The sequence below is a fragment of the Odocoileus virginianus genome, chromosome 17, assembly GCF_023699985.2.
Source record: "Odocoileus virginianus isolate 20LAN1187 ecotype Illinois chromosome 17, Ovbor_1.2, whole genome shotgun sequence".
Taxonomy (NCBI): Eukaryota; Metazoa; Chordata; class Mammalia; order Artiodactyla; family Cervidae; genus Odocoileus; species Odocoileus virginianus.
This window is the reverse complement of record NC_069690.1, coordinates 51,794,181-51,813,006: the sequence shown is the minus strand read 5'-3', so window position 1 is coordinate 51,813,006 and position 18,826 is coordinate 51,794,181. Positions and strand designations below refer to the sequence as shown.

The 18,826-nt window shown below is 52.6% G+C and overlaps 1 protein-coding gene across 3 annotated transcripts in view; it reads left to right on the top strand.

Moving 5' to 3' along the window:
- SEC14L1 (SEC14 like lipid binding 1) overlaps nucleotides 1-17,502 on the top strand; it is a 50,161-nt gene extending 32,659 nt beyond the window's left edge. For 2 of the 3 annotated variants that reach the window (XM_020895887.2, XM_020895886.2), the window contains 15 exons: nucleotides 400-549; nucleotides 677-808; nucleotides 2,029-2,157; nucleotides 2,869-3,103; nucleotides 4,015-4,124; nucleotides 5,747-5,936; nucleotides 6,754-6,842; nucleotides 7,879-7,949; nucleotides 8,871-9,042; nucleotides 9,357-9,491; nucleotides 11,506-11,640; nucleotides 13,585-13,836; nucleotides 14,929-15,107; nucleotides 15,257-15,358; nucleotides 16,983-17,502. In XM_020895887.2, coding sequence (XP_020751546.2) covers nucleotides 400-549; nucleotides 677-808; nucleotides 2,029-2,157; nucleotides 2,869-3,103; nucleotides 4,015-4,124; nucleotides 5,747-5,936; nucleotides 6,754-6,842; nucleotides 7,879-7,949; nucleotides 8,871-9,042; nucleotides 9,357-9,491; nucleotides 11,506-11,640; nucleotides 13,585-13,836; nucleotides 14,929-15,107; nucleotides 15,257-15,358; nucleotides 16,983-16,998 — 2,097 coding nt within the window. In that variant the 3' untranslated portion in view covers nucleotides 16,999-17,502. Of the gene's footprint in view, nucleotides 1-399; nucleotides 550-676; nucleotides 809-2,028; nucleotides 2,158-2,868; nucleotides 3,104-4,014; nucleotides 4,125-5,746; nucleotides 5,937-6,753; nucleotides 6,843-7,878; nucleotides 7,950-8,870; nucleotides 9,043-9,356; nucleotides 9,492-11,505; nucleotides 11,641-13,584; nucleotides 13,837-14,928; nucleotides 15,108-15,256; nucleotides 16,012-16,982 lie in introns of those variants that run through there. The other variant, XM_070479908.1, reaches the window with a different exon arrangement.
- The last annotated feature ends 1,324 nt before the right edge of the window (nucleotides 17,503-18,826 follow it).

The window sequence follows — 18,826 nt, the reverse complement described above, 5'->3', positions numbered from 1 at the left end:
CGTGAGCGTTCATACGGAGATGGGGAGGGGTGCTTCCCAACATCGTCTTCTTTTTCTAAAATGCTTTAGCTATTTTCGCCGTTCCGTGTAAGTTTTAAAGTACTCTTGTCCATAAGCTGTGAAAGAAAATCTTGCTGAGATTTTAAAGGAATTATGTTAAACCTCTATATCCATATGGGCAGAACTGACATCTTTACTGTGTTGAGTCTTCCAATCCGTGCACACAGAATGTCTTTTTCTTTTTTCAAATAATGAAAGTTTAAGGTGTAAAGATGAGAGTAGCTGTGATATAACTGTTGGTGTGTATGAAGAGATGCCTTTATTCCAGGGAGACCATCAGTGCCAGACTGCCAGGCTGTATCTTTGTTCAGTTTCTTTTTTTCACAATCGTGCTCACAGGCCTATGAAAGGAGGTTCCCTACCTGTCCTTTGATTCCGATGTTTGTGGACAGTGACACCGTGAATGAATTCAGGAGTGAAGATGGGGCTGTTCACGTTATAGAAAGGCGCTGCAAACTGGATATAGATGCTCCTCGACTGCTGAAAAAGGTAACTGGAAAGAACACCTTAAAAGGCAATCCCCCCCCAAACCAAAATGAATTTGTGCTTATTGTTTCTGTTGCACTTGGGTGTTATTATTCATTAACCTGTTTTTCTTTCTGTTTCTGTTTTGAAGATTGCAGGAGTTGATTACGTTTATTTTATCCAGAAAAACTCACTGAACTCTCGGGAACGTACTTTGCACATTGAGGCCCATAACGAAACATTTTCTAATCGGGTCATCATTAACGAGCACTGCTGCTACAGCGTGAGTAGGAGGAGGGAGGTGGGGGCGCGGTCTTCTTAGAGCCATAGGCCCTCGAGTTAGGCAGTGTGTGTCTTTGTGAGGGCAGTTCTCCGTCACACAAAGCCACTGGTTTCTGATGCCTGGGATCAGCAGGGTGGCAGCTGGTGTGTCCTACGGAATGGACTACATTGTTGTGGCAGTTAAGGTGGCCAACCGATGCCCTAGTTTGTTCTTTAGTATGAGTACACCATGTCGTTTCTGGCCCATGCTCACACTTTTGAAATGTGTGTCCCTCTGAGATTGGATCTGAGTGCGTTTATCTCCCTCCCGCCTTCCCTGCTCACCACCCAGGGCAGGAACTTCTCTGAGCAGGTATTGGAGTAACCCGGTAGGTCTCTCGCTTCCGCCCTCACCCCCCTATAATGTCCCCTTGACACTGAATCCAGTGGTCCGTGTAAAGTGTGTCAGATCACGTCACGCTTTCTCAGGGCTCAGAGCTCTGCGGTGTCTGCAGTTCACGCAGAGGAGAAGCCCATAAGCCTCACAGTGGCTCACGAGGCCCTGCGTTCTCTCTCTCTCTTCTCCTCTGTGTCCTGCCTGCCTCGTGCGCGGGCCTGCCCACCGCCTCACGGTCTCTGATCATGTCAGCGTGCTTCCCAAAGGGCCTCTGGTCTCTGCTCCCTCTGCCCCCAGACCTCTGCTCGACGCCCATCCTTACCTCCTACGGGCTTCGCTCAGATCTCCCCCTCTCGATGAAGCCAGCCCTGAGCAACCTATTTAATTCTGTAAACTGCCCTCCAGTCCTTTTAACCCTGCTATCAACTTTGCTTTTCTCCATGGCGCTTATCTTCCAGCATTGACATAACTTCTTACCTATTATGTTTATGGCCAACTGTCTGTCTTCTTCTGCTAGACTGTAACCTTCACAGTGCAGGGGTATTGGTTTTGTTTGTGATAGTGAACACTACTCGATAAATATGGTGAATGAATGAATAAATGAATGACATTACCAAGCATGAAAAGAAAGCCCTCCTTTTAATAGTCATTTTTAGAATATTTTAGAAATATTATTTGAGCCTTTTCATAATTCTGAACCTAATTTTTCCGTCTGCTATTTTGGGGATAATAACATTGTTAGTAAAATAGGTGTTTTTTTTTCCCTTGGTACCAGTGAACTGAGGAGCAAATAATATTCTCAGTTGTCCGTATAATTAATGAAATACTTTCTCTTTTACCTGCAGGTTCACCCTGAAAATGAAGACTGGACCTGTTTTGAACAGTCAGCAAGTTTAGATATTAAATCTTTCTTTGGTTTTGAAAGTACAGTAGAAAAAATTGCAATGAAACAATATACCAGCAACATTAAAAAAGTGAGTGTCCCTTGGGGTTTTATGGAGAGGGGTGGGCAGGAGTCTCTTGAGATGGTCCCTTCAGGAGCCTGGGGGTGGGTAGTCAGGGGTCCCGGCGAGTGAAAAGGGAGGGTCGGGGCCACAGACCACGCTGGCCACTGGTGGAGGTCAGGGGCGAGTGTGCAGCCACCGGCTGTGGCGCTCCCTGCTGGGAGCTGTGGGGAGGGGTGGGGACCGGGGTCTGGGGCCCGCCGAGGAAGGCCCTGCTGTCCTGAAGAAGCACGTTGGGGGAGGCCTCTCGGGTCCCAGGCCTTGGGAGGTGAGGTGCGTCTTCCCTGGAAGAAGCTTCCTTGTTTTCCTGCTGCTGCTCATCAGTATGGCATTTTGGTGTCAGATGTATCATATGAGCTTAGGGGGTGCTTCCCGAGACTTGTTCTCAGTGCTGCTGGAGGCATCTGGACTGAGACACAGAGCACTTCCTGTGTACAAGGGGGTCAGGCAGTGCGTGTAACTGGTCGCATAAAAAACGCCATCTGAGACACGATCTCCTAGACCTCTAGAGAAGAGGAAGTAAAATTATGGGGAAAAACCCACAAAAGCATTTGGCTTTTCTTTTTCCTATTTGTTCTATAGTCACTCAGTTTTCATCATGGTTTTCAAAACCCATGAGGAGTCAGTAACGTCAAAGCTCAGTATAATAGTACTAACCTTAAAACTGGCTTTGCTCCCAAGGGCAAGGAAATCATTGAGTACTACCTTCGTCAGTTAGAGGAAGAAGGCATCACATTTGTGCCCCGCTGGACTCCACCTGCCACCGACCCCTCTTTGGAGACGTCTTTATCCTGCAAGAAACCAGCAGCATCACTGACCGTCGTCGTGCCCGACCCCGCGCTCAAGGAAGGGCTGAGCAGCGAGCCCCTCAGCACCCCGAGCGGGGCACCCGAGCCCACCGCAGGGACCCCGGACGGTGAGTCTGCGAGGGGCCTCGTTCTGAGGTCAAGACTCCAGGCTGACCTGGAACCCTTGCCTCTTGGGACACGTAGCTGTGACACAAACAGAAAATGGATCTTGTTATTGTCCCCTTGCCTCTGGCTTCCATAACACATTCATTTTATTTTTTTCTTAGAATGAAGAAACAAAGAGTTTTTTTTAAATGGGCAGGAAGGGGTTAACACAGTTATATCATCAGCATACCCATTTTTGGCTTCGTAGAGGCCAGGCACTATTCTGAGCATTTTGTGAATGTTTGCTCATTTAATAATAGTCCCTTTTAGGTAAGAAATGCTTTTGTCTTTGTTTTATAACTGAGTTAATAATTAAGGCTCAGAGGAACCAAGTGACTTTCATGGAGAGACACAGCTGTAGGTGACAGGCTCTGCGCCTTTCTTGTGTATCTTACATGCACACACACACACTCGCACACACACACACACACCCTTTTTAATTGCTCAGTGTCATGCCCATTTTAAAGTAAGACAGTACAAGAAGATTCTTCCCTCAGAAGTTCTGTTGAATCATTGGCATTTATTTTTCCCTGCCTTCTCTGTGGCTCAGCTTTGCCCTCTGAATTAAATATTATTAAATATTGATAACAGCCGTGATACCATGAATAGAGTTGATACTTGGCAAGTAGATGTGACCTGGTGGCCGTTGGGTGTGTTGTGGAATGCGCACGTTTCCGTGTGACTCTGCAGTGACTGGGTTTAAAGACCGTCACTGGGGGTCCCTTGGGTGGCTGGTTAGAGTCCCCCGTCCCCCGTGGCTCATTTATCTCTCAGACTCCAGGAGCACATGGGAGCATCACCGAGTGGGGCAGTGTGGAAGCCTTCAAGCCCCAATGTTCTTACTGTTAAGAATGTCCCATGATTTATATTGCAGACAAACTAGACGCAGACTACATCAAGAGATACCTGGGCGACCTGACCCCACTGCAGGAGAGCTGCCTGATCCGGCTTCGCCAGTGGCTCCAGGAGACCCACAAGGGCAAAGTGAGCATCTGTCCGAGTGTGCATCTGTGCACGCATGCATCCACGCACATGTGCAGGGGCACCGCTGTTCAACCTCGGATGCCTGGTCCTGTTCCGAGTGACTCACAGTCAATGTGCCCGATGGCCGTAGGTGGGAATGTCCCTCCAGTCAAAAAGTCACTGGATCTGTGACCCCGTGTTCGGCATCTGAGTCCTTTGTAGCAAATTAGGATGCCCTGCTGTGTATGATTAGCTGTGTATTTGTAGATGTTACAGAGAATGGTCTTAAAAACAATTACGTATCAAGTTACAAAGCAATATTGTATTTCAAATGTTCATTCATTTTACTTTTCAGAAGGTTTGGAAGTAGTTCACAGGTTACTCAGAGATTAGAACTGTTTGGGCTTTGGGACTTCCCTGGTAGTCCAGTTTAAGGTTAAGACTTCATCTTCTGGTGCAGGTTCGTCACTGGTCAGGGAGCTAAGATCTCAGGTGCCTTGTGGCCAAAAAACCAAAATATAAAACAGAAGCAGTATTATTACAAATGCAATACTTAAAAAAAAGGTCCACATAAAAAAAAAAATCTTTAAAAAAATTACCTGGGTTTTGATTTTGAGGTTTTTGGTAAGTAGCCTCATAAGGAATTAAATTTTTTGTGATCTCACAGGGGACCAGTGTGGGACAGAGGCACATCTGTGTGTCTGGGTAGTTCCTGGCTTCCTGCGCTGGCCTGCTCTCTAATTCTGTCGGTCTTGGTCACCAGTGTCCAATATCCAAGGACCGTTGTATCTGTTCGCAAGAACACGCCCCCTGTGGTCAGAGCTGCCACTGCTGAGCACTGACCATGCATTAGACTCTGGTTTGAGATCTTTATTAAATCCTCCCAACAGCCCTATGAGCTGGTGCTACTTTTGTCACCCCTGTTGTGCACACACAGAAGATCAGTAACTTGCTGGGTACCTTAACATCTAGTGACTGCCGGGGTCGGGCTTTGACATTCCCAGCCACTCCCATGTAATGGCAGTCCTTTCTGAGAGGGGACCATGCCATCTCAGTGCTTTATTTTCCCAGGAGGGGGGCAGTCAGGGGTGCCAACTGCACGCCCCCCTCATCTGTGCACCAGCAGCATGGGCACGTGGCCAGGGACGAGGGCAGCGGGAGACCCAGACATGGTCCTGGCCTTCTGTTCGACTCAGGGAATCCTGTCAGACTTGTCAGCTGTCAGGAGTGGAACCTGGAGAAGGTTCCGGCATGTCAGGACACCAGCAGCACTCTCAGAACCAACAGTTGTGCTCTGTATTCTGCATTTCTGTTTGCGTGTAATATATATATCGGAAAGTGCACAGATCATAGAAGCTGGTAGGTTAGCTCAGTGCATCCAGAGCAGCTGGTGTTTAAGAAGTTACTTACGCCTTCACTCTCCTTTGCTGAAACTAAAACGGGAATAGTGTAAAGATTATTCAGACTAATAATGCAGATAAGCATTAAGGAAGGTATTTCTGGTAGTGACTAATTTTAAATAGTGTAATGCAACTCGCTGTCAGTAAGAAGTGAGACTTTTTGGAGTCTTATTCCCTTGGTAACTTGCTTTTTCCCCTTAGCAACTTTTCACATTGCTTAGAAACATCTCCTCCTCTCAACAGATCCCGAAAGATGAGCACATTCTTCGGTTCTTGCGCGCGCGGGACTTCCACATCGACAAGGCCAGAGAGACCATGTGTCAGTCTCTGACTTGGCGCAAGCAGCACCAGGTGGACTACATCCTCGACACCTGGCGCCCCCCCCAGGTCCTGCAGGACTACTACGCGGGCGGCTGGCACCATCACGACAAAGGTAGCCAGGAGCCTGGCGCCGGGACCCGCGCCGAGACAAGCAGGGCCCTTGGGTGTGCTGTCCTTCCCCCTCCCCGCCTGAACGAGTGGGCGCCTGTTTTATCGCCGCCGCCTTGGGGGTGCCCCTCCGAGTAGAGAGGGAGGGCCCGAGGCCACTGCTTCCTGGCCACTCGCTCCCTCCGCCCGGCAGCTTGCTCCCCTTCGTTCCTTAATCAGGTGGAGTTTGTTTGACTTATTTTAAAAGACTTTGAAGGCAGTTTTTTCAGGAGCAGAGTGCTAGTAAAGGTACTTTGCAGTCACGTAACCCAGTATCTGTAACAACGTGTAGCCAGGTTTTGTGCATCACAGCAGGAGAATTTTCAGCTCTCCCTGGGGAGTGAACAAAACATAAACCGATAGCAGCATCCCTGAATGAAGGATCCGGGGTGGGGCCATCGATCAGACCGCTCTGCACACGACACCTGGCAGCGCAGGCTTCCCGGCTCAGCTTTGGTGGCAGGCGGGGTGGTTGCTGCCCCGCGCCCTGCAGTGGACGCGGTCAGCGCACGGGGACAGAGCCAGGGGCCGAGCTCTGCAGGGCTCCCCTCACCCTGGGTGGGGCGTCTCCGGGGCCCTGCTAATGACCTCCATCCGTTGGCTTCTGTTTTCTCCTTTTACAATTCTGGGGGGAGAAGACCGGGTGGGCCTCCTGTAGGCACCGCCAAAGCCAGCTGCTGCTTCCCAGAGCAGGAGTGCCTGGGGCCCCATTGGCCCACAGGGCGCCCGTCCCCCAGTTCGGGTCAGGAGCAGGGCTGATGGCGCCTGTCCTTCCCCTGCAGACGGCCGGCCCCTCTACGTGCTCCGGCTGGGGCAGATGGACACCAAAGGTCTGGTGAGAGCCCTCGGTGAGGAGGCCCTACTGAGATATGTGAGTGCTGCCTGCTGGCTTCACTTCTCTGTCGGCGGGGGTGGGAGAGGACCGCGTTCCTATCGCTGCAGCATGTATCGCTTTCATAATTAGCAAGGAGGATCTGTTCATAAACTTTACAAAATTCAGAAGAGGGCCCCAAAATTAAGAAAATGTTTTCCGTGGTGGGGAAGCACGGGCACAGCCGCGCATGCTGCGGCGGTGCGGGCTGGGTGCCGTCCCCCACCCCAGGCCGATTCGGGTCCCGCCACCCCACCCTCGCTCTGCTCTGGGGCCCCCTCAGGTCAGACCTCTCGGCGGTGCTGTCTGCACCAGCACAGCGTGGTCCTGGCTCCGAGCGTCCTTTGTCAGGGCTGGAAGTGCCTCCTTCCCTGTCTCCCCACCCCTCCCGGGCAGTGTGCACAGCGTGGGCAGTCACGAAGAGAAGAACATTAACCTTAAAGTAGAAACAAGCAAGCAGAAGCCTTAAAAGGCACACGGAGAAGACCATCCTGAATTACCCACTGTGGGCATTTTGTTGCCTCTTCTGTGGTGCCCACCACTGTGCGTGTGCTTCCGTGGGCGCTTCCACACGCGCGCACACAGGTCTCTGTGTGAACTGCGTCTGTTGGGGAAAGGCTTGTTACTCCAGCTTGAAGGGTCCCTTGAGCTAGGCTTGAGGTCGGCCGTCACGCTGCCCTTTCTCTTAGCTGGTGCGTGAGGCCTCGCAGTGTAGCTGCTCAGCCAGCACTCGCCTCTGACGCCTCCAGACGCGCTCGCTCTGGGTGTGGGTCAGCAGCTTGCGCCCTCCCCGCCTGCCCGGTCTCCCCCGTCATCTCGGGGAGCTGTCCCCTGGACCACAGAGGACAGCACTCATGCCTTAGAGCAAGCTGCTGCTTCCGTGATCCGTTTTGTGCATACGACTGTGTCAGGCCGTAGATGACGTTTGGCTTACACGCCTCCCTGAGGCACACGGTGCTGCCATCACCCACGCAGCCGGATGCAGCTATGTCAGCCCCTTAGGCTAATGGGGACCGTCTCTGGCTCTTGTACACAGGTTCTTTCCATCAACGAAGAAGGGCTGCGACGGTGTGAAGAGAACACAAAGGTCTTTGGCCGGCCTATCAGGTAGCTGTGTGAGCCCGTTCTCCCTCCAGCTTGTTGGGAATAGGAGTCGTGTATTTCTAGTTGATTTTTAAATAAAAAGCCAGAATCGGCTTTGGTTTTTAGGACCAAGTCTAAGTAGTTACTGTTTTCCATGATGCCCTAGGAGGTGGGACAGATAAACACGTGGGACGGGTGCTGTAGTCAGCTGTGAGGGGCGGCTGCTGGGCTTTGGTGTTCCTACCGCAGGCCTCGCTGTCCTCTCCGTCTGCTTGGTCGGCCTGTGGTGGTTTCATGGTCCTTGGGAGTCTGGGGTCGCAAGTGCTTGGTTTTTGCTCTTTTTGGGGGGGGGATGCTGAGGAGGTGGGACAGAAAAAAATGATTCTCTGCTCTTAAACCAAACTTGCAGTTATGGTGGACTGTTTTGAAGCTGTGCAGTGGTTCAGAGGTGGGCCCTGGGAAGGGTCTGGATGGTTGAGCAGCACATAGGTCCCAGGAGGGCAGGGCCTCTGAGGGCTGTTGTTTACTCCTGTGTTCTGGCCCCTGCCGCAGTGCTTGGCTCGGTAACGTTTGTCAAAGACCGCGGTGCTGCCACCCAGTCACACGCGTATTTAAATGCTGTACACACGCCCCGCTGGGTCAGTAGAGGGGGCTCAGCAGGCCCAGGGCAGCAGGTGGCCTCCCTTGATGGACGGCGCACCTTTGATCCGGGTCCTTTAGCCCTTGGTGGCTTTGGTATTTTGGGGATTGGTCCTACTGCACGCAGCCCATGTCTTAATACAGGCAGATAGCAGCAGAGTTCATTACCCTGTAATTTTTAAAACCCAGTGTATTTTTGGAAATGGACACTAGTAACCGTATAGAACATAGAAAAGGAAAGCCAGTCACTCTGAGCCGTGGTTTGCTGAGTGTGCACGCGCTGAACGGAGCTCGTCTCGCCTGCAGCTCCTGGACCTGCCTGGTGGACCTGGAGGGGCTGAACATGCGGCACCTGTGGAGGCCGGGCGTGAAGGCACTGCTGCGTATCATCGAGGTGGTGGAGGCCAACTACCCTGAGACGCTGGGCCGCCTGCTGATCCTGCGCGCCCCCCGGGTGTTCCCCGTGCTCTGGACGCTGGTGGGTCTCCGCGGCGGGTCATTGCCCGGAAGGCGTGCACACTCGTGTTCATTTCACTGTGTGTGTCTGTGACTCCACGTCGTGTAACTAGTTAACAAGAAACAAGACGAGTGTGGAGAGATCAGAGTGTCCCAGATTATTTAAGGGAAGAAAGTTTTCTTGCGTGTCCTCATGTCATACACTTCGGACTTTACAGAAGGAGCGTGTCAAACTTGAATCCCCCCCACTCCCCCAATATCGGCGTGTAATTTTCACCCTTGAAGTGCAGCCAGCAGAGCAAGTGTAACTGCGTGGTCTTTTCTAATTATTTATAGGTTAGTCCATTCATTGACGACAACACCAGAAGGAAATTCCTCATTTATGCAGGAAATGACTACCAGGGACCTGGAGGCCTGCTGGATTACATCGACAAAGAGATCATTCCGGATTTCCTGAGTGGAGAATGCATGGTATGTACGTAGGCAGGTAACATGTCTGACTACTCATAAGGGCAGGGAAGTTGGGTGTGGTTGACACAAATGATTTTCAGAACTTTTCGTGTGCATTATTTGTCTTTCATTTTGGGGGTTTTGGCTGGCATCTGTCTGATCCTGGGTTAAACTAAACAGAGCCATTTAGGTAATTTTTGATAACATACACATTCTTCATTGTTAAGTACTAATGAGAGCTTGTTTTAGAATCAGTGTGATTGCAGCTTCCTTTATGCGCTCAGCTTTGCGTGAATTAGATTCTATAACTGTTTTAGAGCAGCTGGGCATGTCTTTAAAACGTTAAAAAATCAGATTGATTCTCCAAAGAGGTTGCCCGTTGACAATGTCAGGAACACATCTTAAAAGGGGTGGTCAAGGGAGCTCGTCCTCTTAGGGCATACAGGGTTGAAGCGCACTGCGTGGCTGGGCTAGCAGGCAGATGGCTCCACTGCTGCCCCTGCACCGCGATGGGGGGCGTGTGATGAGCCAGAGAAGCCTAGCTCCTTGAAGACCGTGTGGCCCCGGAAACAGAAGCCTGGAGCAGTCCACTTGCCTTGCTGACGCGGCAGGTGACGCCAGCAGGGAGTCCACTCCCCTTCACAGTAAATAAGCCTGTGAGAAGTGGAGGTGCGGCCACCCTGGCAGGCTCACGTGTTCAGCTGCTAATGGGAACTTGGGGCGATCTTGGGGGATTCTTAGAGGAGTTTAGAGCTGAACTCAGTTCTCAGGACTTCAGTCCCTCTCTGAGGAATCGCAGATGGAACCACAGTGCAGTTCTGGGAGCTAGTGAGCCAGGGGACACCCACCCAGCACCCCTGACGTTAAAGCTTGGGGTCAAATCTGTGGAGACACACAGACACAGTGTATCAGAGCACGACTCCGTGAGGTTGCTCCTTCCACTTGCGATGAAAGCAGCGGGGCTGGAGTGGGCAGAGACTCCACTCCCCTGTGCCATTTAAGAACAGAGGTCTCCCCCCGTTAAGAGCAGAGGTCTCTCCCCATAAGAGCAGAGATCTCCCCCCATTGAGAGCAGAGATCTCCCCCCGTCAAAAGCAGAGATCTACCCCCATAAGAGCAGAGATCTCCCCCAAGAGCAAAGGTCTCCCCCTGTTAAGAGCAGAGATCTCCCCCCGTTAAGAGCAGAGGTCTCCCCCCATTAAGAGCAGAGATCTCTCCACTCAGGCTGAGAGGTTTCGGCCAAGGCTTCGGCTCGGCTCTCCTGTGCCACCGTCGGGCTGGCGTTGAGAGGCATCGCTTGCCTCTGTCTGCTCTGTCTGGCTTGCTGTCACTGCAGCGGCCTCCCCGTGTCCTGCTGCCCTGCCCGCTGGAGCCGGCCACGCTTCTTCCCTGTGTGGTCACCTCCCAGGGCAGATAACACAGGAAGCGCTTGGATTTTAAGAACTCGAGGGTTAAGTCATTATATCCGGGTCAATTAGGACATTCATGAATGTGCAAATTTTAATTCAGCCTGTTTCAAGCAAATTTAAAAGTTGCCACTCTTTATTGGTTTTTTGGCTGGTGTTGTGGACTGATCATTTGACCTGGGGTAGACACTAAACTTTCTCCCTTAATTATATATCTTGCCCATACTTGGATATGATAGAAATAATGCCTATAGCTGTAGAGACTAAAACTTCACATAAAAAAAATAAATAAAACTTCACATAACGTTTTTCCTTTGCAGCACAATATAAATACCCGGTGATTCTTAAACAAACCAGCTTCAGTAACTGGATGCTGTCCCATACACGTACTACTGTGAATGTTGTGGCAAATAAGCTTCAGCTTGTTCTTATTTACTTAAAGCGAGACACATGTGTTTAAGTGGTTTTTCTCAATTATTTTGCCTAAGTAGTGCAGGGTACTTTATGACACGACCGGTGTTTCCCATTTCCTAAGCGGCTCCACGGAGTCGTGCATGTCAGGTCGGCCTGTGGCTCTCGGGATCGGCCTCCATGGGCACTGCTCTCAATGACCGTGTTTACATTTCCAGTGTGAGGTGCCGGAGGGGGGCCTGGTGCCCAAGGCCCTGTACAGGACCGCGGAGGAGCTGGAGAATGAAGACCTCAAGCTCTGGACCGAGACTATCTACCAGTCCGCCAGCGTTTTCAAAGGGGCCCCGCATGAGGTAGGCACCAGGCCGAAGCCACAGGACCCGGGTCTCCCCTCCCCATAGGGGTTCTTCTGTGGGTCTCCCAGTAGGGGGTCATTTAGGAGAATCAGATGCTTTTTCCCGACTTGGTCTTTAGGTTCATGTTGACGCTTGGTCTGCAGTTAAGGTAGCTGTCGATGTTGGCGAGCAGGCTCTCTCAGAGCAGACCTTGGCTGCCCTTGGTCAGGGCCCCAGGAGGAGAGTAGGCAGGCATCTCCACATCCGCTTCACCTGAGACCCTTGACATGGATGCGCCTCGCAGGTCTCCCCCTGGGGGGAGGTTTGTAACTCCGCAATTTAATGTTTTCGGTCAGCAGGACCAATTACATTTTCAGTTTTTTCTTGGCTGGGTTTGGTTATTTGTTATTTTTTAAGGAGTTTGCCCGTCTTTCTAGTCTGGCGGAGTGAGGAGAAACGCGCGTGCGCGCGTTTTCTCTCGCTGCTGTCCTGTGGTGGTGCGTGAGCAAGAGTGCGCCTGTTTTCACACACGTGTGCTCTCTGGTGTCATGAGCATCTCTGCACTAAGTGGGCTTAGCCCGTCCTGGGCTCCGGGCTGAGGTTTGTGGCTCAGGGTCATGGGATTGAGCCCTGGAATGGAGCTGCCAGCCAGGCTGATGCTGGCCAGGCTGACCCTGCGCTGCTCTTCCATCCTCCTGGCGGGAGTGTTTCCCTCACCGCCGCCCGCGCCTCCTGAGGTGAGTGGACACGATGCTGAGGTTTGAATGAGCAGAGACAGGCTTGAGGTGCCTTACCCACAGCCTCTTTGGGGGGAGACAGCTGCGTCTCAAGGATTACTTGTATTAATTTCTTACTTGGCGGCCAGTAGGCTCAAAGAGGCCGAGTTCTTATCTTCCCTTAGGTCATGGTCGCGTCGTCCCAGATAGGGAGCTCCGTGTGTGATGTGTTCTTGTGGGTCACAGGGTTATCAGAGAGGGTTTCTACGTCAGAACACTGAAAACTTCGGCTCTGCTTTGGGGGTTCAGTAGGGCACACATCGAGGACGGGGGTCTTGTGAAACGAGGACTAAGTGCCTCGTCCCTGCAGTGAACGTGAGGGACCGGCGTCCCAAGGAGCTCGGCCCGTGGGACCCGTGGTGTCGGTGCCGCCGCTGTGGGACGGGGCTCATGTGCGTGTGGAACCTGCCCCTCAGGGAGAGTCTGTGTAGCTACAGGGCCAAGGCAGTGAGAAGTGGCGGCAGCGGGGCCAGGGACTGCTGGCCGAGAAGCTGACACATCGCCTGCAGCACTCAGCGAGCGGCTTCCAGGGTGGGTGGGGTGCGGGGCCTGGCTTCTGCTGAGATTTTTTAGTGAATACATAACTTTCCACAGCTGGTTTTAATTCTCACAGTAATCTTTGGAAACTATAACTTTGATCATTCCCTGCTGGGAAGCTGTATGGGCGCTGCATGAAATTCAGCTTTTAGATTGGCACTCGACACCTGGGGCCTTCCCCACCCAGGCCACGTGGCTCCCTCTTCACACCCAGCACTGCAGCCGCGGGCAAAGGCCCCTCAGCTTGTGCTCGCCTCCTTCCTCCCCGAGAGGGTGCTTCCTTTCTGTCCCTCCCGACCTTTTTACTCTGGGACGTTCCCTGTGCCCTTCAGCCCAGAGCAACCCTCGGAACCACTTCTGTGGTGTCGAGTGTTATTTCTGTTTTGTATTAAGGCCTTTCTTACAGCCAGGACCCGGCAGCTTAGAATGGCGTCTAAACTCGTATGTGGGGACGCTCAGGCTGCAGGTGGAGCTGAGAGAGCACGGAGCTTGGTCGAGTGAGGAGTCTGGCTGAGGTGGCCCGCGGCTGTGACCCTCCCTCCCCCAGCTGAGAAGAGAGCTGGGGGGCGGCGGGGACGTGCTGCCACGACGTCAGCTCAGAGGCTCATGTTCACCATGGCGGGCTGATGCAGCCAACCTCTCCTTCCAGATTCTCATTCAGATCGTGGACGCCTCTTCAGTGATCACATGGGATTTTGACGTGTGCAAAGGGGACGTTGTCTTTAACATCTATCACTCCAAGCGGTCGCCACAGCCCCCTAAGAAGGACTCCCTGGGGGCGCACAGCATCACTTCCCCAGGAGGGAACAACGTGCAGCTGATAGACAGAGTCTGGCAGCTGGGCCGGGACTACAGCATGGTGGAGTCGCCGCTGATCTGCAAAGAAGGGGAGAGCGTGCAGGTAGGGCGCCCTGGGCGTGCCCACAGTCTGGCTTTTCTGTCTGGAGAAGGAAGTCTTAGGGCGGTGGCCGGGTGGTTCAGCGTGTCCTCTCAGTTACAGTCAGGGTGATTCAGGAAGCCGAGTGACTCTCAGAACGCACAGCTCAGCAGAGTCCATGACTTGTGTCTAAAGCCATGAATTATTTCTGGAGGTGTTTTCACAGAAGCAAACGGAAGGAAGGACAGGGCAGTCGGTGCACTTGCACAGCTGGGATTCAGGCGGCTGCTAAGATGACCTCTGACCCAGCGGCATTCGTCTCCTTCAAGAAAATCACTCCAAATAGAAGTGAGATAAACAAGGACAGACGGAAGTGTTAACTGTCATTACCGAGCATTCTCATTTCTTTGCAGTGTTTCATCAGTTCATTTAAAATATTGGCTAGTTATTCTGAGAGCCTGAGCTCAGAATGGTAGTTCTCAGGAGCTTCTGGCCTTCGTATTAGACGCGTGATTTTGCTGCCTTCACACTTTTCAGGGATAAGCCTGTCAGTGTTTTCATGGTCTTAGAAGCACTGAGAGACAGTATTCAGTTTTAAAAATAATGAACATTTGAGGCTGAATCACACAGTCTTGAGTTCCAGAATTAGGGGAGAAAGCAGTTTTTAAAGATTGTCATTCTACTTTAGACTGACATCCTTTTAACCCAGGATATGCTGGTAAGGTCACTGGAAGCACGTCAGAGTGTTTGCTGGTCTAGAAAAGCTTTTTAGACCCTACCCCCTCAAGGGTAAGCAGAGGACCCCCCTAGGGGCTCCCACCCTGTGGGCACCTGCTTCCTCTGCAGGTGAAGACCTGGGGACCAAGAGCCTCTTGGGGTCCCTCCCAGGACCTCCCCAGCTCCTGGCAGGGGCCTGGCTGCAGGGCCCACCCCTGGAGGCAGCGTTGGACTGGCCCCGATCATGAACCAGGGTAGCAGGCCCCTCCCCCATCGAGAGGGTTGGTAATTGATATTGGATCTGAGTGGACAGAGATGTGGTCCCCTCGGCATCTGTCCCCGTTGTGGGGGCTCCCAGGAAGCAGGTGGTCCTCAGCTGTGCCCCCTGACTTGCTCCAGGGCTCCCACGTGACTCGGTGGCCGGGCTTCTACATCCTGCAGTGGAAATTCCATAGCACGCCGGCCTGCGCCGCCACCAGCCTGCCCCGCGTGGATGACGTGCTGGCCTCCCTGCAGGTCTCCTCCCACAAGTGCAAAGTGATGTACTACACCGAGGTGATCGGCTCCGAGGACTTCAGGTACGGGAGGCCGGGTTCCGGGCCGGGGCAGCTCGTGACGTCACGCGAGGGGGTGGGGGACCGCGGGGCGCGAGGGGGCGGGGTCCCGCCGGGAGGCAGTGGGCGGCCACCGTGGACCCTCACGCCTCCCCTCCCCGTGCTGCTTACAGAGGCTCCATGACCAGCCTGGAGTCCAGCCACAGCGGGTTTTCGCAGCTCAGTGCCGCCACCACCTCGTCCAGCCAGTCCCACTCCAGCTCCATGATCTCCAGGTAGTGCCCACTGCGCGGAGGGGACGGCCCACCACCTCGGACCGCCGCCCGCCCGCCGCCGAGCGGCCACGTTTCGTGAACTGCTCTGGCCCTCTAGGTAGCAGATAGCTCTGCAGATGGTAAACGTAGTCACTGACCCCGAGGCTTCTCGACAGGTAGTTGTAACTCTCACTGAAGAGCCATAGATTTTGATACAGTGTGCACAAAATCCAGTCAGAGCACAAGGGCTCTCTTCAAAGAAAAGTAGTTTATATACCAATTAAGAGGTTGACTTTGTCTCAAACGTGGATGCAAAAAAAAAAAAAACGATTCCAGCCACCTCCTCACTGTCCCTTAGTGGATGAAGTCCCTCCTCCACCCGTCCGAGGTGACCTGTCTTCCTCCATGGAGCAGAAGCTGCCAGCCGGTCCCCCGCCCGCAGCTGGCCCCTGCCGCCTTCTGAGGACGGTGACCGCCCTCCAGGTTCCTGTTCCTCTGAGCAGTCGCTGCCTGCCGGAAGGATTCAGAGGGAGCCTGTGGGTGTCCCGACCCAGCTCTGGGACCAAACAGACCCGCTGTTGTAAAGTGGGTGCTAGGGGCTCTCGGGGACCCCCCATGACGCCAGGAAGAACACCGCCAACATTAAACATTATTTTCTCTCTCCTCCCTTCAAACCTTTTGGTACTTTGAGAGCAGACCCTCTGTCCGTGAAGATGGGCCAAGGTCGTCCCCTCCCTCTTCTCCTGGTGTGCCGTTCTCCTCCCTGCATGGGTTACTTCTGAGCTCCTTCTCCACTCTCCTCCCTGGGCCACTCACAGCCTGGTGTCTCAGGGATAGTGAGGCCCACTCGCCACTTTGAAACTGTCCCACGTTCACTGTAGCTGACCAGCGTTCTCCCCATGTGGCTGTGTCAGGACCACCTGGGGAGCCCAGCTTCTTTGTGAAAGGAAGTTGTGTGTGCACGCAAGCATGTGTGTCGGGGTGTGTGTGTGGCAGTGGGGGATGGGGTGAGTAGAAACTTAGTTCAAGTAGCAAAGGATTCGATGTCCTCGAAGCAGATCAGAGTATGAAGTTGGTTTGCATTTAGTTTTTTCTCTTTGATTCTGATCACCAAGCCTGGTCTACCTTTTTATTGGCCCATCATTTTCTCAGCTTTTTATAGGAAAAGCAGGTTTTTTGTGAGTCTGTCCAGTTGTTGCTTTGGGTCAGTCTCCACGATGAATGAAGACGTGTCACTTGATAGTGTGTGTGGCAGAGGCTGTGCTTTTTAAGAATCTGGGCCAGGAGCCAGGCGCCATCTTCAGCATGAGATGGCCTCAGACGTCCCGAGTTGCGTTGTATGAATTTGCGCTGGAAGCATTAGGTGGGTGTGCCCGAGGGCCGGGGTCAGGAGGGATGGGATGGGCGGAGCCGGACTCCGCCATCCTCGGCTCCGTGGGTGCTTCGAGCTGAGACTCTCCCACCTCCCGGGGCCGCGGGCCCGTGTGGAGCACGGCCACCCCTTGGCACCTAGAGGCTTCTTTCCAGAAAGCACAGGAGGGCTAGTTAGTGGATCCACGCTGCTTCCTGTCAGTGCTTCCTGTTTCCAGATTCTAAGGACCTGAAGATGGTCCCCTCTCTCTTTCTCTCTCTCTCTGTGTCTCAGATGGCGATTTTGCTGACAGCTGCCAAGAACACGCTTCATTCGACAGTCCACCTCAGCCCAGGGATGTTTGTAGGACTGTTTGAATTGCAGCCACCCCCTCCCCCAGACTGAAGACCAGTTCTTTCTAAGTTGACTCAGAAGTGGCACTATTTTACCCCCAGAGTTGACTGCATCTTTAAGAGTCAAAGCACATCCCTGCACACACCTTCCAGGGTTCCTCGGGAGGGGCCGTGGGGCGGGTAGACGGGGTCACGGGGTTGATCCATCCCGACTTCAGGGCCCTGCTCCCTGTTTTCAGATGCTGCTGTCATTTCCACCTTTTTCCAGCACTGACGGTCCTTCTGGTTTCCCGTTACTAGTGTCTTAATTCACCTTCTTTCCTAATTTCATTATTTACGTATCCAATTCTGTAAATGTTTTGTAAACATATTACCTCACTCTTGGTAATACAATACTGATAGTCTTTAAAAGATTTTTTTATTATTATCAATAATAAATGTGAACTGTTTAAAAAAAAAAAGTCTTATTGTGAATGGCAGCCTCCTTCGAAGAGTATGAAGTTCTTAAGACACTAGAGATTAGAGGAAGGGGAGATGCTGGAGCCAGAGGCTGGTGCGGATCGAGGCTCAGTACATACAGCTCAGCGGCCTGTGCCCCCCGCCCCAACAGAGAACAGGCTGCAGTTTTCCTCAGACCAGGAAGTCAAACAGGACTCAGGCGGGACACTGGATAACCATGTTTCTCTTTTACATATATACTAAATTAAAACTGTTGACTAAAGAACACTCCCCAGAACACATGATCAGATGGATTAGGTCTACATTACGCATAATGCAACTGAACATGATGATAGTTTAACATGGAATGTCAAATCAGTATTTCTCATTGTACAAAAATGTTTATGTAGTTGACAGGCAAGAAGACACGTATGATACTTTGCATTTTCACTAATCATCTGTGATGAAGTTTAAAAAGGCCTTGGAAGAAACTGGGAGATTTCTTTAGTAACAAAATGGGTCCTTTCATCAGGTGGCCAGTATGGACCTTCAGAAACCTGGGCTGTTTTGTCCCCAGCTCCTGCGTTTGGGCCTGCAGGGCGGGGGTGACCCAGGTACTGGAGCAGTGCCTCCCCATCAGGAGCCGGGGGCCCCGCTCTTGGTGGGAGTGCCCACAGGGAGTGACCAGGCCTCAGGGCGGGGCAGGTAAGGGCTGCAGGTGCCCACACGCCCGCGGCCCAGCCTGGGTTGTGAGCCTGCCCTTCCCCTCCCCCTGGCATTGAAGACAGGCTCCAGTTACCAGCACCTGCAGTGAGTACTGCTGACTCAGCCAGCCCGTCCCCGAAGGAAGGGAAGACTTTTGCCATGGATTCCGTCCTGCTCTGCTGTCTCCTGGGCCCACTTTACAAGCCGTTAATGTAGCGGCAGCTTCTCTCAGTGGCAGCCGGAGCAATATGAAAAGCAGGTGAGGCTGGCAGCACCTGTCCCCTGCCGCCCGTCCCTATCCTCAGAGCCTCTGAGAAATGGGCATCCTAACAGTGGGCGGCAGGCTTTTCTATCAGGCCACCAAGTTGTAACATGTATTGATCCGTGTTGATGTTACATATGTGTGAATAAGTATATAGTGTGTATATATAATGTGTACGCACACTCCAGGGGCTTCCCCATTGTCTCAGTGGTAAAGAATCCGCCTGCAGTGCAGGAGACCTGGGTTCGATCCCTGGGTCGGGAAGATCCCCTGGAGGAGAGCATGGCAACCCACTCCAGGATTCTTCGTGGAGAATCTCCATGAACGGAAGAGGCTGGCGGGCTACAGCCCATGGGGTCACAGAGTTGGACACAACTGAA